At 42.2% G+C, this 14443-nt stretch overlaps 1 protein-coding gene across 2 annotated transcripts; it reads left to right on the plus strand.

The window, feature by feature from the left end:
* Nucleotides 1-2387: 2387 nt before the first annotated feature.
* On the plus strand, nt 2388-11874 carry LOC126542300 (serine hydrolase-like protein). 2 transcript variants are annotated; one of them, XM_050189318.3, is made up of 4 exons: nt 2388-3122; nt 5749-5827; nt 6024-6477; nt 7617-11874. In XM_050189318.3, exons 2-4 carry the CDS (start codon nt 5769-5771, stop codon nt 8172-8174), a joined length of 1071 nt encoding a protein of 356 aa, XP_050045275.1. In that variant the 5' UTR covers nt 2388-3122; nt 5749-5768; the 3' UTR covers nt 8175-11874. The 2 variants fall into 2 exon arrangements, with proteins under 2 accessions (XP_050045275.1, XP_050045273.1); XM_050189316.3 differs by having other exon boundaries at nt 2389-3129.
* The last annotated feature ends 2569 nt before the right edge of the window (nt 11875-14443 follow it).

Consider the following 14443-nt stretch of genomic DNA (forward strand, 5'->3'; position numbering starts at 1 on the left):
CAGAAAGTTAGGTGGGCGGATGACATTAAGACGTTTGCAGGGACAACATGGCCACAATTAGTACATGACCGGGGTAGTTGGAGAAGTATGGGAGAGGCCTTTGCCCTGCAGTGGGCGTAACTAGGATGATGATGATGATGATGATGATGATGATGATGATGATGATGATGATGATGATGATGATGATGATGAAGGGGATCTGCTATCTGCTTCACCATTTATGTCGGCTTGATTATTGTCTGCTAGCAACGACAATTTAAGGAAATCGGCTACTATAGGATGGCAAAGCGGTAAGGTGGGCTATGTGGTTGCTCAAGCTCGCATCCGTTATCGCAGCGCAATCTCGAAGTGACGCGCACACAAAGAAAGAAACGACCAACCTTGGTCCCGTCTATTTCGTTTCTTCTTTCGCGTACGCGCTTGTCTTTTCAATCCTGCGCTGCGAGAGTTAATCGAAGCGGCTACTAAAAATTTAAAAAAAAAAGGAACCTGATATAGCAAATTCCGTAGTTGAAAGTCCAGAACTGCGTATATACTTAAAAAAAAAAATTGAATGAACGAAATAATTTAGTGCTGGAGACACGGTACTTGAAGTAAAGATGCGCGATTAAAAAGGGCTAAAATTTATTACGGCGACTTTCCCGACCATGCCGCGCGGTACGCCCTTGGCTCACCGGTGTACCCCGCAGCCCGTGCCAAGCGACCGCTGTCGACGCCACGCTACGGTAGCTGTGGAATCGCAGGCGACGTACAGCCAGCCGTGTCAGCTGGTTTCTGCGATTTGCGGGCTCTCGTGACCCCCGTTAGTGAATTGGAACGTTAAAGCGTGTATTGTCTTCCGATGAGTATAGATACAGGGGCTTGTTGGTACGGCATATCTTATTTTGTCGCATAACGCAAGCTGAACGACAAGGACAACAGAAAGGCACATATGACACACACAGCGCTGTGTGTGTCAGATGTGCATTTCTGTCGTCCTTGTCGGTCAGCTTGCACTGTACGACAAAGTAATATTGTCTTCCAAGATGGTGCTGAGAAACCTACGCCTTCCCCGAACGCGTGCCTCATCGTGAAGCAATATTATATACATTCCCCAACTTTACCGGGCACGCTATACGCTTCTCGGTGCGCACATGTGATTCTTAGGCGTTTTGTTTTTATTTTCTGCGGCTTGGACCTATTTAATCTGGAAGCTTTCATTAATGTATATGTGAATCCAGCTCACGTTCGTGTGGGAATGGTGGTCGTGGCGCAATCGCTTGCTATATATGCAAATGCCACGTAGCTGGACAGAACCGAGTTAATGTTGTTTGCCTTCGCTTGGGCGTACTCAGATTATTATTTTTTTGGGCATTCAGCCTAATTACATAATTAGCTTTAATTAGTTAATCAACTCCTCAAATATTATAGTTAGATGAAAAGTGTCAATGACGATATTGTAGAGCAACATGGAAAACTACTGATACAGCTTTCTATTGCTCAGTACGTGCTACATGACAGTGTTTTTCCGAGCGTGAAACAAGGCAGCGAATACAAGCAAATTTGCCGTGCAACTGACCGCTCGAGGCACATTGTGACATTTGTGACTCGAGGCACTTCTTGCTTTCTCTGCAGTTTCACCTAAATAATATGTTGATAGGTCTTTTTCCGCCACTGCTTCATAGAAAGAAATTAGAGTAAACCAGAGCGGGCGAAAATTGCTGTCCTCTCGCGAATTCTGGCGTGGGAGTGTAATCCTATCTCGAAACCAAAAATTGGTTCCCCTCCTGACTGAAGTTTTCAGGGAGTACCAAACACTCATAATTTTAGTCCGTGTGCAAGGGAAGATATTAAATGAATTAGCAGGGATTTTATTTCTTCGACGCGCGACCTCCTTGCGATTTCTTTCTTTTTTTATTCTTCGTTTGAGCACGCGACCCGTGTGCAAGGCGTCATGCCTGCTTCATGGACAGAAATGTCGCATGATTGTGCTCTATACAGTAGTAAAAAAATTGCGCTCATAGTCTACCTTTTTGAAGGAAGGAAACATCACGGAACTTTCTTGCGCTTCTCGTACGCACACGCTGTGAATCCCATTTATATGTGCGTGCATGCGTGCGTGTGTGAGTGAGTGAGTGAGTGAGTGAGTGAGTGAGTGAGTGAGTGAGTGAGTGAGTGAGTGAGTGAGTGAGTGAGTGAGTGAGTGAGTGAGTGAGTGAGTGAGTGAGCGAGCGAGCGAGTATTTGCGCCAACACGTACGTGGGTAGTACAGCTACACATAAAGGTTAATGCAGGGTAATAAAGAAGCAAACAAAATTAATTATGCTCACAGTGTATGCTTACGCTATTCATGACAAGGTTTTCACTCTACATAGGAACCACTTCTGTTTAAATCCAAAGAGAAAAAGACGGCTAGGAAAAGAAAATATTTTCATAAATGAAATTATCGTCGTATTTTCGACTAAAAGAAATCCACAGTTTAACCCCCCCCCCCTCTCCACACACACTCACACACATTTTTTTTTTCTTTACATATTTTACAGAGCATATTACTCACTAATTGTACATGTTACCCGGAGCGTTCTGTTCCCCCAACATTCGACTGAGCTCTTCACGAGTTCTATCGATGCTCTGGCCGCGGCTGCGGACTCAAATCAGCAAATACCGCCAGCCAAATTCAGCAACCTTTCCCTCCATGAACCTTTCACATTTTCGCGCTACCTTTTTACCTATGTGGCCAGATGAAAATTTTGATGACTGCGACAATAGGTAGCTTAATCGTGAATACTCAAAGTGGTTTGAAAATTATTCAGCTGTCAGTTATTGTCCGGTAACCTTAGCAGACACTGGTTTGGTATTTTTGTTTACATTTGTGCGAAAAATTTGTGCGGTTCGGTCAAGAGTTTCTATTTCTATGCTGCTGTCGAAGCGAAACTGACCATTCCACCAGCTCCGGCTCTTCTCAGTCACAAATAGCAACGGCGGTCGCGCGGTTTCTCTAGTTGCCATTAGTTGCTGCGAGCTTGATAGTTTGCTTAGGTGCTGAGATACATGTCCTTGCATTTGGTATCCCACGAAAGTTTGTACTTCACCTCTCATATGCCACAGAGTGTCCTTCGTAACTCTCCAGCCTTCCTCGCTTTGTAAGAGGTACTTTCTTTTATGTTACGTTTATTTGCAATTTCCCCTTTCTATCATTATCTTGGCAGACGACTGTCTGTAAACGCTAACTAGCGGCACTCCTCTCACTCATCTTGGCTTTATCATGAGACCGCGCTGTGTTCTTATGACCATTGGTTTCCTCTGCCTTTGCGGTCACGACCCTTTTAGTCATATTTCTCCCGCGTTCTGTCCTTACTCGGCTGAAGGCCGGCGACTACGGCAAACTCCCAAGGCTGCCCTCCATCTAGGCTGGGTGTTTCACAAATGTCAATTCAGTACCTTTCGGCGAAACGAAATGGTTCGTCGAGAGCCTGCGGTACTGATTCAGCTTGAATACCTTTACCGACAGGTAACATCATTGATGTCGAGTGTCCTTGTCATGTTTGTGTCGCGTGTGATCGGTGCTATTTGTTAAGTTCATTTCCAAATATATTTTGCATGTTTCTAATAACTGGTTAGAATTTAAAGTAAGCTAAAGTCTTATTTGAACAACCAGATCTCATTTAATCGTTTACTTGTGAGCATCTATCTATGTGTAAACAGACTAGTGCGCGAGCAGCTCTGCAGACAGGTTCGTCCAGTTTATACGTCCGCTTGAAACAATGTTCGTGAGAAATATGGACATTCAATATAGCGTGGGTTTGTTGGGCTTAGGGAGCTTCGTTTCTTCGTTATGTAGCTAATTAATTTTGTTGTACAGTAGGTAACTAACGTCGCTTGCCGTTTAACGTGCGCCAATTAATGACGCTGAGTACGCGAAACACACTAATACTGCACTAAAGCAGCGGCACTCCATCATAAGCACCGGTACATACAGTTAACATCTAAAATATTCGTCCCCCATTGTTTTCGCATGCAACCAGTTATATTCATATTGCTATGTAGAACCATGTTTCGCCTTTTTATAAATTGCATACGACTGCAAATTTAGTTGCAAGGTGCTTCCAGCTAGTGCTTTACACTGACGAAAACAAGCCCCCTTGCTGAAACATTGGCTCCGGACGGTGGCTTCCCATTCATCCACCGACGACCACTTTCGTCAGCTGTGTCGACTCACCCACTCTGTGTTCCTCTCTGCTCACTGAATTTCACACCTCCCTCTCACTCTTTACTTCCATTAGCTTCTTCTCTGCTTTCAACCACCTGCCACTTCATCCTGCGTTCTATTGTGCTGTTGCACAGCATCGTCGCCATGACAACAGCATAATATGGGCTACCAAGCGCATATCGCACCAGGTCATGTAAAGGCCAGACAGCCAGCTATGAATATTTTTGAAAATGCACGTGTCGAAAAAAGTGCCCATTTCCCCATTCCACTAGAGGTCAAAGCACCTCACCAATTAAGCATCCCACATAATGCGCACAAAGTACAACTTGCAGCTGTTTCACTCATTGTAGAAGCTGCTTCAGCATGCTCTATCCACCAATGTTTTTTTCATTTGATCGCGTTGCTGAATACAAAGATAAAAAGAACTCCCACCATAGTGTCCATAAGCTTCTTTTATCTTTAAAACAAGTTGAATTTTAATGTCCTAAGTTGCATAGTGCCAATCAGAGACACAATAGTGGAGGGCTCCAATTAATTTTGACCTGGAGTTCTTGAACATTCACCTAAATTTAAGTACAGGTTGCACTGACTGTTTCTTTCACTTGCAAACTTGACCAACATTTTATAGACTGTCAGTAATGCTACAAAGCAAACATTTACCATTTTTGGGTAATCTTAACATGATATGCCCTAATTGAATTGTAATGGTGTCTGACAGACCTTTCAAATGAAAAATTCTATGAATGGAGGTCGTTCTTACCCAGTTTTCTTTTTTTATTACAATTATATGCATGAGACTATTAGCAAGACGGAGGTATCAGGCAACAACTCTATTCCATTTCTTTTTGCACTTCATCATTGTCTAATATGGTTTATTTTCTGTGATATTATTAATAGCAACCAGTAAATGTAACAGGTAATAAAAGAAAAGTAGAATCAAAGGTAAAAAGTTGTACTACACTATGCCCTGTCTACTGTTTCTTTTCATGAGGAAGTAAGGTCAATGCCAACATAAGTATAAAAACGTCTATTGCAGAGAATGAGTGAAACTAGCTTCAGCCTTGATTTTCCGCTGTATGATTGCCCGTATGAAAGTACTGTGAAAGTGCATGGAATCAAATTCAACATAGCAACATTGGTATATTGGCCTAAACACATATATGTTACTGTATTCATGTAGCCAAACTGTCCTTTCAGATAAAAAATGTTGAATAAATTTTTTAACACTACTTTTTATAATTTTGCAGCTTTTATTACTTTGTTGATCATGAAACATCGACTATACTACCAGGCTTCACAATCTCGTTTCGTTTGGTCTATCATGTAGTGCAGTTATTTACTGCATGCAAAGGTTACAGCTATTTGAGACAGTACACATTATCTCTTAATAATAACTAAGTATTTTATGTTTGGCGTCTCTTACGCACGTTTCTTGCAACGAAGCACATTAGCACTTCAACAAGTAATCTTGTTCATCATGGTCTTAAGCACCACAGTGAATCTATACTAACTAGCCGAAATTTATGTATGTAAATAATCTTGTCTATCTCTAATTGCAGGCTTATGTTTTGTTGAAGAAATGCCAGCAGCCCGCAACATTTTGTCTCATGTAGTTGGACTGCACATACCCACATGCAGGCAAGTGCTCAGGTTCCTTATCCTGCTATGGTATGTTTCATATAATTCATCAAAGTTTTTTCCTGCACTGCTTTTAAGCTTAAATGCAGAAATGTGCCCCCTGCCCGCAGTTCAGAAATTGTGGACTGTCTTTCTGTGCCCAGTGACGAAATTCTGCAAACATACAGAAACTGATAAAAGCATTTTCTTTCCCCAGAAGTATCTGCAATGTTCGCCTAAAGTGTAGTGTGAGCACATCTGGAGTGCAGCATCTGCGTAAACTTTCAACAGCTCACTTGCTTGCCAACCGGCCACCAGAGGAAATAGCCATTCCCGTGCCTTACGGCCAGCTGGCTGCCAAGGTTTGGCCGGCCAAGAGAAAGCGCAATCCCAAGAAACACCTTCTCTGCCTGCACGGTGGTCAAGACAATGCTGGGAGCTTCGATCCATTGCTTGAAAAGCTGGATGGTGGGTGGCAGGCTGTGGCATTAGACTTTACTGGCCATGGTCTCTCGTCGCATCTGCCGAAGGGATGCGTCTACACCATGACACACCTAATGTTGGATATTGCTCGTACTGTTCAGTTTCTTGGCTGGGACCAGTTCAACTTGCTGGGCCACAGTGTAGGAGGCCTCGTGGGACACAGATATGCCAGCATATTTCCTCAAAAGGTTGGTGCCTTTTTTTCTTGAGAGCACAAGAGCTTGATGCTGTGTCCCCCATGTTCATATTGTGAACGTGCCTTAACTCAAAGCTGTTCTTTTGCTCTCACAAGTGGAGTGCAGGGCAGAGCGCCCGTATGGGCATAGCTGTCTGCTGAGCTCTTAGACCAATGCTCAAGTGTCTCAACAACTTTTCAGAGTGCATCTGGACCTATTGAAAATTGTCTGGTATGACCACTAAGGTGGTATACAAGAGTTCAGTAGAGCATTGTATGGTGATAGCACTGTTGCAAATGTAAAAAATATTGAGTGCCTGTATAGATCTAAAATGTTATGCAGTTTATATTTTATATAAAGGGGGTATTATATCTATCACTGATATTAATCAGAAGTCCATTTTAATAAGTTTTGCTTGTTCTTCTTTTCAGGAAAATATATTTTTGCATTTTTAACCACTTTCGTGCCTTGAGCGAGCCGCGCTCGTCGTCGCATTTTTGCTAAAGATGGCCAAAAATGAGCTCCACTTGTCAACAGTACTTAGCATTTTCTAGCAATGCCATGGGCAAGCCTAATTTTGTCTCATTGTTTAGTCATGCTTTTGGTAGATGGCAGCACACAATCCATTAGGCAGTGCAAGCAAAAGCAAATTTATTCTTTTTGAGGAATTAAAATGTGCACGCAACTGAGGTCTCTAAAAATAGTTTGGCCATTTTTGGTCAAACATTAAAATAATGGCATGGCACGGAAGGAGTTGAACAAGCACGCACTTTGCACAAGGAAGACAGAGAGAGAAGCAGACAGGCACTTTTTATGTCTTCTCACATTCTAATGTATTGAAATATTCGTAGGAACATTCACAAAGCTGGATTACATACTTAACAGTTTAATAGCATTTAATTAGGTCAGACAGAAGCATGAATACTAAACCTGGTTACTTACTTACTGATGTCAATAAATTGAAGCTTACATTGCATCTGTAGAATGAATTGTCTGCCAGTACTATATTGTTTGTTTGTTTTTCTATAATCAACCAGCTGTTATATTTGTACAGAAGGCTTATTTTTCTTGACCCATCTTCGAAATTTTCCTGGATATAAAACCAATGTTCATCTGAAAACATTCTACTGTGACCTTTGCACTTCTTTCAGGTGTCAAAACTAATACTTGTGGAGGGCTTTGGAGAAACCTATGAAGCTAGAAGCCAACTCCTGGGCACTGTAAGAACTACATTTCAGTCTTTTCTGCGTCTTGAAGAGAAGGACTTCAGTCAACAACCAAGTTATACTGAAGAGGAGATCATGGCTCTCTATGCCAAGATGCCTTGGGGATGCATTCGTGCTGATGATGTGAAGGTATTGATGAAACGAGGCTGCCAGCTCCAGGCAGATGGTCGTTACACCTTTACTAGAGATATTCGGCTAAAGGCACTTTACTTGGACAAGGTCGACAAAGCTGCCCTCGACCCATGGTGGAAGTCGTTTAAAAATGACATTCTTGTTTTGGACGCTGTGCCTGGTTTTGGCAGCTGTTCAGTCCAGAATGGCAGAATGATAAATGCTTTGAAAAAACACTGCCGCACTTTTCAAATGGCAATGCTCGATGGTGATCACCACATTCACATGAATCAGCCAGAGCTGGTAGCCAGCTACATAAGGCCCTTTTTAGATGATTTGCAGGGCACTAGAAATCAGATGTGGTTTGTGTGACAAACTGAAAAGCATCTATCCTTTTTTTTTCTTAGCAGCTTTATCAAAGTCCTTGTACTTTGTAAGCCGGCATAGGTGCCATGGAAAAGATAAGGTCAGATGAATTTATTTATGGTGGTAAAAAAGGAGAAAGATTCAGGTGCGGCACTGGCTCAGATAAATAGATGGCACACTCTTAGGATGGACATCTCGCATGGATTAAAGATAGTGAATCCAGAGTAGAGAAATCAGATTTTTTACTACCTTGCATCATGCCTTTTGATACCTTTGATAATTCATACACAAGTGCCTGGGCACTGTTTCAATACAATGTCCTCTTTACGAAAATACAGCTAGTAAAGGGATATACATGTAGTAGGGAGGCTACAGTGGCTTACTGACATAAAACCATACATGCTTATTTATTAGTGAGTAGCAATGCATAGCATCCATTCTGTTAAGTATTCTTTTGTGTCCAAGTCCTCTCCTATCCTCATCTTCCAAGTGCTTATATGTCTCATTTCCCAATGTGAAAAATCTGGTCATTCTAGCCTTGGCACGAAAGCCTTACATTGTTGTTGGCAGCTGTAATCAACATTCTTCACTTCATCGTTTCACATAGTCTTTCACACACCGACATCTAGCGTCATTGTAATTAAAACGTCACTGCCAAACATACGAAGGTAGACCTGTCTAGCAATTACTTTTTTTTTTACACTGTGGAGGCTTACGATTGCATGGCTACTACTAAAGGAACACTAAGGAGCGGCACCAAATTATTTTAAATTAGCAGAGTAGTCCTTAAAGAATTCTGCTTGCTTCATTTTTGTTTTTTGGCAGAAAGCTAATTGATATTAGATAGAGTGAAGAGGCCAAGCTTTCTTCTCAGAATATTTCACCATAACTCATGTGCTAATGATGTCAATATGAAGTGGCTGGTGTCACTGTATCTTCAAATAGCTTTATGTTGGAAGAGTTCCTGAAAGTTGTCATGATGAGTTGCCGCTCGCTTTTGAATAGAATCATTCTTTGTGATGGACCCTATCCAACCCTAAGTAGATTTCATAGAAATATATGATATCTCAGGGAGCTGGTGCGAGAATTTCAAGCTGGCATCGCCACCTGTCATTTATTTTTTAATCTTTTCCGGCTTTCCAGTCCGCTCATATTAGGACTGATCTATCCGGTATTCCAGAACTCAAATCTAGCAAACGAGCTTAACCTATTCATTCTGTTCTCCATGCTTGTGCATTTACACAACAGAATGAACTCGTACTTTTTTAATGCCAATGACAGCTGTATATGTTTAGAGGTATTGGTTGCAAGACTCTTTGCTTGCGCTGTAACTGAATGGTCACTTACAGATAGCAGAAAGCTACTTTGTTGTGTATAGCCCTGCTAGACCTATATTTCTTAAAGTATCAAAAGTACGTTGATATTTGGGAGTGTTTAAATGTCACAATTTGCTTGTATTCTCAACACACTGCTATTCGCATTTGCTTTATTTGAGGGACCCATAGAAACATGTAACATGCAAATGTAATTTGCAAAAGCCCCAAGCAGGACTCTTGTACAAACGTTTGATTTCATTGCCTACAGTAGTGCTAGATCTTTCATGCTCCACTCATGATGTGTTGTTGATGTCCAGTTTTGTGCCCAGTCTTCTAGTCCTTCCGCTATGTGTGAAAGCCAGTTATCATATTTGTTAAAACATTGGCATGGTTTTACCGCACCGAGCCATTACATAGTTGTAGAATAGGTACACCAAAGTGGAGGTACATATTCCCCAATGAGGGTATGCAGGGCAGCAAGCTCTAGAATAACTTTTTTTTTTTTTCTTGCAGTCACGCTTTGTCTCACGCGCTTGCAGCACCACTGCAGCTACAGGAAAGAACTACAAAATTTTAAATGAATATGAACTAAGTAGTATAACCTTAAGCATCTCATTGTTAATGTTCATTCTAAGTAATAGTATAAATAAATAAGACTACAATCCTGTTTGCGATTCTGAATCTGAATGTGAAATTGTTTCTGTCTGGTCAACCAGCAATGCCGAAACCTTCTGGCTTTAAACCATGGTAGGTTATTGTTCAGTCTTTGGGATTTTTGTGAGGTGAGACAAAGTGGTAGCCTACATCACAATTCATTGCTTGCAAAGCTACCGGGTTGCTCAGAAATCTAGTTAGATTTTAAGACAACAGCCATCACTTCAATGGGTGCCACCATGTTTGTTGGCACGAAGCAGTTTGGACAACCCACTACATTAAAACAATTATGTGCTCAATGGGAACCACAAGTACCATTTGAACTTTGTGCATGCACAGTAAACATGACGCTATGTATTTCTTTTGTAGCCCCTACTCTGAATCTGGATTACTTAAATTGCGCATTGTGTATTTCAAGCTACTAAGATATAGCAAGCAATGTTAACTTCTAATAAAAAAAAGTATTGGAAAGTAGATTTTTGACTTTGCTGACACCAAGACTTTAGGTGATGAAGCCGGCGGGTAACCCTCATGCAAGTCTGCGTGAGGATACTTCGTAGGTTCATCTTCTTGAACAATGTCAGGTGCAATAACGTAATTAAGATTCAGCGTTTTCACATGTACCTTTCATACTTCTTTCAGTGTTTCTCTGAAGACATGTTTTGCTTTCCTAGGCAACCATAAATCTTGACTTCAAGCTTATCAGTCATTATGGTGACATATTTTTTCTTTATTTTTCACATTAGACTGTACTAAGAGTTTATTTTGGGGGCAAAGGTTGAAGTGAAAGCTATTCACATGAATGTCTACCTCTACACATATACCTCTTTTTATCAGTGACCTCTGCGGTATTTTTACTCAAGCCAACTGCAACGAAATTGTGGGCAGCGTAAAAGCATAATTTAGATAGTGTAGTCATAGTTAAGCCTTCGTGAAAAATTTTATGTTTTTACATTTGAAATACAAGTGAATGCATCACAAAAAGCTCGTAGGAGTAGATGTTCTTGATACCGTAACTGAAAGAAAAATAATGCTGCCGTTACCTCTGTCGGAAGTGACGCATGACTCGGCACGTGCAGCTCTTGGCATGACCTCCAAGATTGATTGCAACTTGCAGCTGCCGTAGAGGCGATGTGATGGGACTTGCATCACATCCGCTAACCAACAGGTGTGCGCGTTGTCTGCTCAGGTGCTAATCAAAGGCTGTTAATAAGAAATTTAGACATTTACAAGCCCTGCAGCTTTGCCATGATTGCTTCAGTAGTATATACTACTCATTCATTACCAATTTAGCCAAAGGTAGATTTTGTTCCAGTTGACTTTAAGATCATGCGCTGTGGCCCCTGCTTCATTTCTTTACTAGTGTAAAATTACTGTAGTGGTCTGACAACTATGGTGTTGTGTTGTCGTCAGGCATGTGCAACCAATGCGTGTACGAGCTGTAAAACTCGATGAATGTTCTTAAAATATTGTCATAAGTGGTGCCGAGTGCTGATACCATGGCTGTAAAAAGTAGTGCTTAACTGTTTCATTAAACAGTAGAAAGTAGGGCGGGTATTCACGCTGAAGAAGTCAATCATTTTGTACAAGTGTTATCTTGCTTGCAGCCACATTATTATTGTTAATGTGATGAAGTGTACATTTTACACCTTAGGCATAAAAATTATTATTGATTGTATGCCAAACCTGTACTGCTATCTTCTCTTCACCATTAAAGATTGCAGAATTGCCAACTATGTATGCCTCTTCTTCTTTCTTTCCTGTGCCATTCTCTTTCAGTTAAAACCAAACTTCATTAATAATATCCACCTATCATTTCCTGCATTTTAAAATTTTTACCAAAGATGGCAGACTTTAAAGGGCCCCTCACCAGGCCCCATAGCAAATTTTGGTTATACGCTGGAAGTTGTTACGTGTCCTCTAGGGAGCGTTCTGCTACAAGAATTTTTCAAATTGGCTCATTAATAGCCAAGATAGAAATATTTCAATGCCGCGAACCCACAATTTCAGCAGGCGGGGTCCACTGCCAAGCAAGACGCTCTCTCCACTCGCCCCGTCTAGCCTGCGCAAGCGAAATTCCTTCTCTGCATTCTCCCATACTGGACCTCGAGGATCACATGATGCACACGTCACAGGCCCCGCCTTCATTTTTCATTCTTGCTTTTTTTATTTCGGCGCTACGCATTTCCGCTTACGGAGTCGCACGCGAGCTATTGTCTCGTTCACGCAGCACATGATTTTGCGCACTATGCACAAGGAAGCATGACTAGCGGTATAATTCAGTGCTACACGAATACTGAGGCAGAACAAGCGGATTGCCAGAGCATGATCACGCGCTGGAACACGGAAGAAAATGGCATAGTTGCGGTACCTGTGCACGTGACTGCACAACCGTGGGAACAAGCAGACTCAGCAGAAGTACATCTCTCTTGCTTCGGTGCGAAGTAAAACAAGAAAAGCACACAGACATTCTGTTTGTGTGTTTTATTATTTCTCAAAGCTTCAATTCGTCAATTCAAGCAGCAGATCGCACAGATAACAGATGTCTTGAATAATTCTTTAAGTCCCGTGTCACCACGAGCAACGTCACACTGCAGACATGAATACATAGACGCAGGAACACGAGTACGTCACTGTCCCCCTTGGAGTGCGGCGGCCACGAGGAGAAGGAAAAATGGCATTCGGTTTGAAATTTCAGATCTTTCCACAGCGCGTAGCAATGTAATACTTTGCAGACACGTTCGTTATCGCACAATGTATGCTCTGCGCTTGTCAGCTCGAAATGGACAGACCTGGTGAAAAGCCCTTTAACTATTATGGTTAAGGAAATTTAACACCATGTTTGCAGTCCTCTAGCATTGGACCAGAATTATTCTTTTTCTTATTCTTGTAGATTTCACTTCATACTGCAGGGGAAGCAGTTAATCACTGAAAAATTTCATGCTTTGAGCTCTTTAACAATTACCATGCACTATCACTGTCGTTGCTAAGTGAATTCCACTTAATGGGACCACTTGCCTGTATTCTAGTTTTCAATATTCTATGCCTTCATTATAAGCGGCGGTAGCCCTCGCACTCCTACAACCTAACGTCACCAAGATCGTCACGGACTCACAAGCTGCATACAAGAACTACATATCTGGCTGGGTGTCCCTTGCGGCACTAAAAATCCTCTGAAAAGCTACGCCTCCTAAACAAACAATCCAACTAGTTTGGGTCCTGGCCCACTCGGTTAAGGGCAACGACTCATCAACAGGCCCGAGCACTCGACTCCCAGGCCACCAAGGAGGAGGCAAGGCAATGGCAATCCATCACCATTTATAGATATAGTCAAGTATTACAGGGACGGTAAGAAGACATTCCCGCACCCCCACCACGCCTTGATCAGAGCCAAGCAAACCATATACAGGCAAATCCAGGCAGGATCATTTCCCCACCCCTACCTCCAGAACGAAATGTACCCAGAAAGGTACAAGAACACATGTCCTCACTGCAATGCACTAGGCACCCTTCGGCACGTCATAGAAGAGTGCAATTTTTCCAAGGACCACACCCCACCTATACCCATAACTAACCCCCCTACTATCCCCACCCTTTACAAGCGATTGGAGATCATGCTATCCAGCCCCGCCCTGCAAGACCAGCTCCGACTGATCCACAGGGGCCAGGCGGCCCCGGAAGCATATGGAGCCCGTCAAGAGATAGCCACCCTTAATGCACTCCATTTCATTAAGGGCAAGTAAAGTTGTTTCTCTCTCTCTCTCTCTCTCTCTTGATAAGCAATCTCGCAAGTCTGTTTCTAATGGAGGATGAAATGAAGGAAAGGACCAGATGCAACTACTGACCCATCAAGGCAACAATGCCTGCTTTTCTACTTAAATGAACAAAGCCTCATATGAAGTCTCTATGAGGCTTTTCAATTCATGTATTTGTGCCCTCGGCTTCACAACATTACAGAGGGAAGCAGGCACGAGCAAAAAGCAAAAGCAACCATATAACTATGTGGACCCCTTGCACTGTGGGAGCTGATGTAAGCAAAGCTTTCTGTGCTGTTTAATTTGACAATTAGCGGTAGTGCCAACGGCAAATGTTCAATTTCTTCACTGTTTAGGCCAATACCAGAGTAGTGAGTTGAGGTTAAATTTTACCTTGTGTGCAATGCACAACTGCTGTTTGCCTGCGTAGTAAACAGAGCACACAGTGGGGTGTACTTGCTTGAAGCGTTGTTCTGCGTCATTGTTCATAACCTCCGAAAACATTAGCATTGTCATTGCCTCACACGGCACATCGCATTACGGCAGAAGT

This window comes from Dermacentor andersoni, chromosome 2 (assembly GCF_023375885.2).
Source record: "Dermacentor andersoni chromosome 2, qqDerAnde1_hic_scaffold, whole genome shotgun sequence".
NCBI classification, from domain to species: domain Eukaryota; kingdom Metazoa; phylum Arthropoda; class Arachnida; order Ixodida; family Ixodidae; genus Dermacentor; species Dermacentor andersoni.

Coding starts and splice junctions, on each gene's coding strand:
- LOC126542300 (XM_050189318.3), top strand. CDS start 5,769: ATGCCAGCAGCCCGCAACATTTTGTCTCATGTAGTTGGACTGCACATA. Junction 5,828..6,023: donor CTGCACATACCCACATGCAG/GCAAGTGCTCAG, acceptor TTCTTTCCCCAG/AAGTATCTGCAATGTTCGCC. Junction 6,478..7,616: donor CCAGCATATTTCCTCAAAAG/GTTGGTGCCTTT, acceptor CACTTCTTTCAG/GTGTCAAAACTAATACTTGT.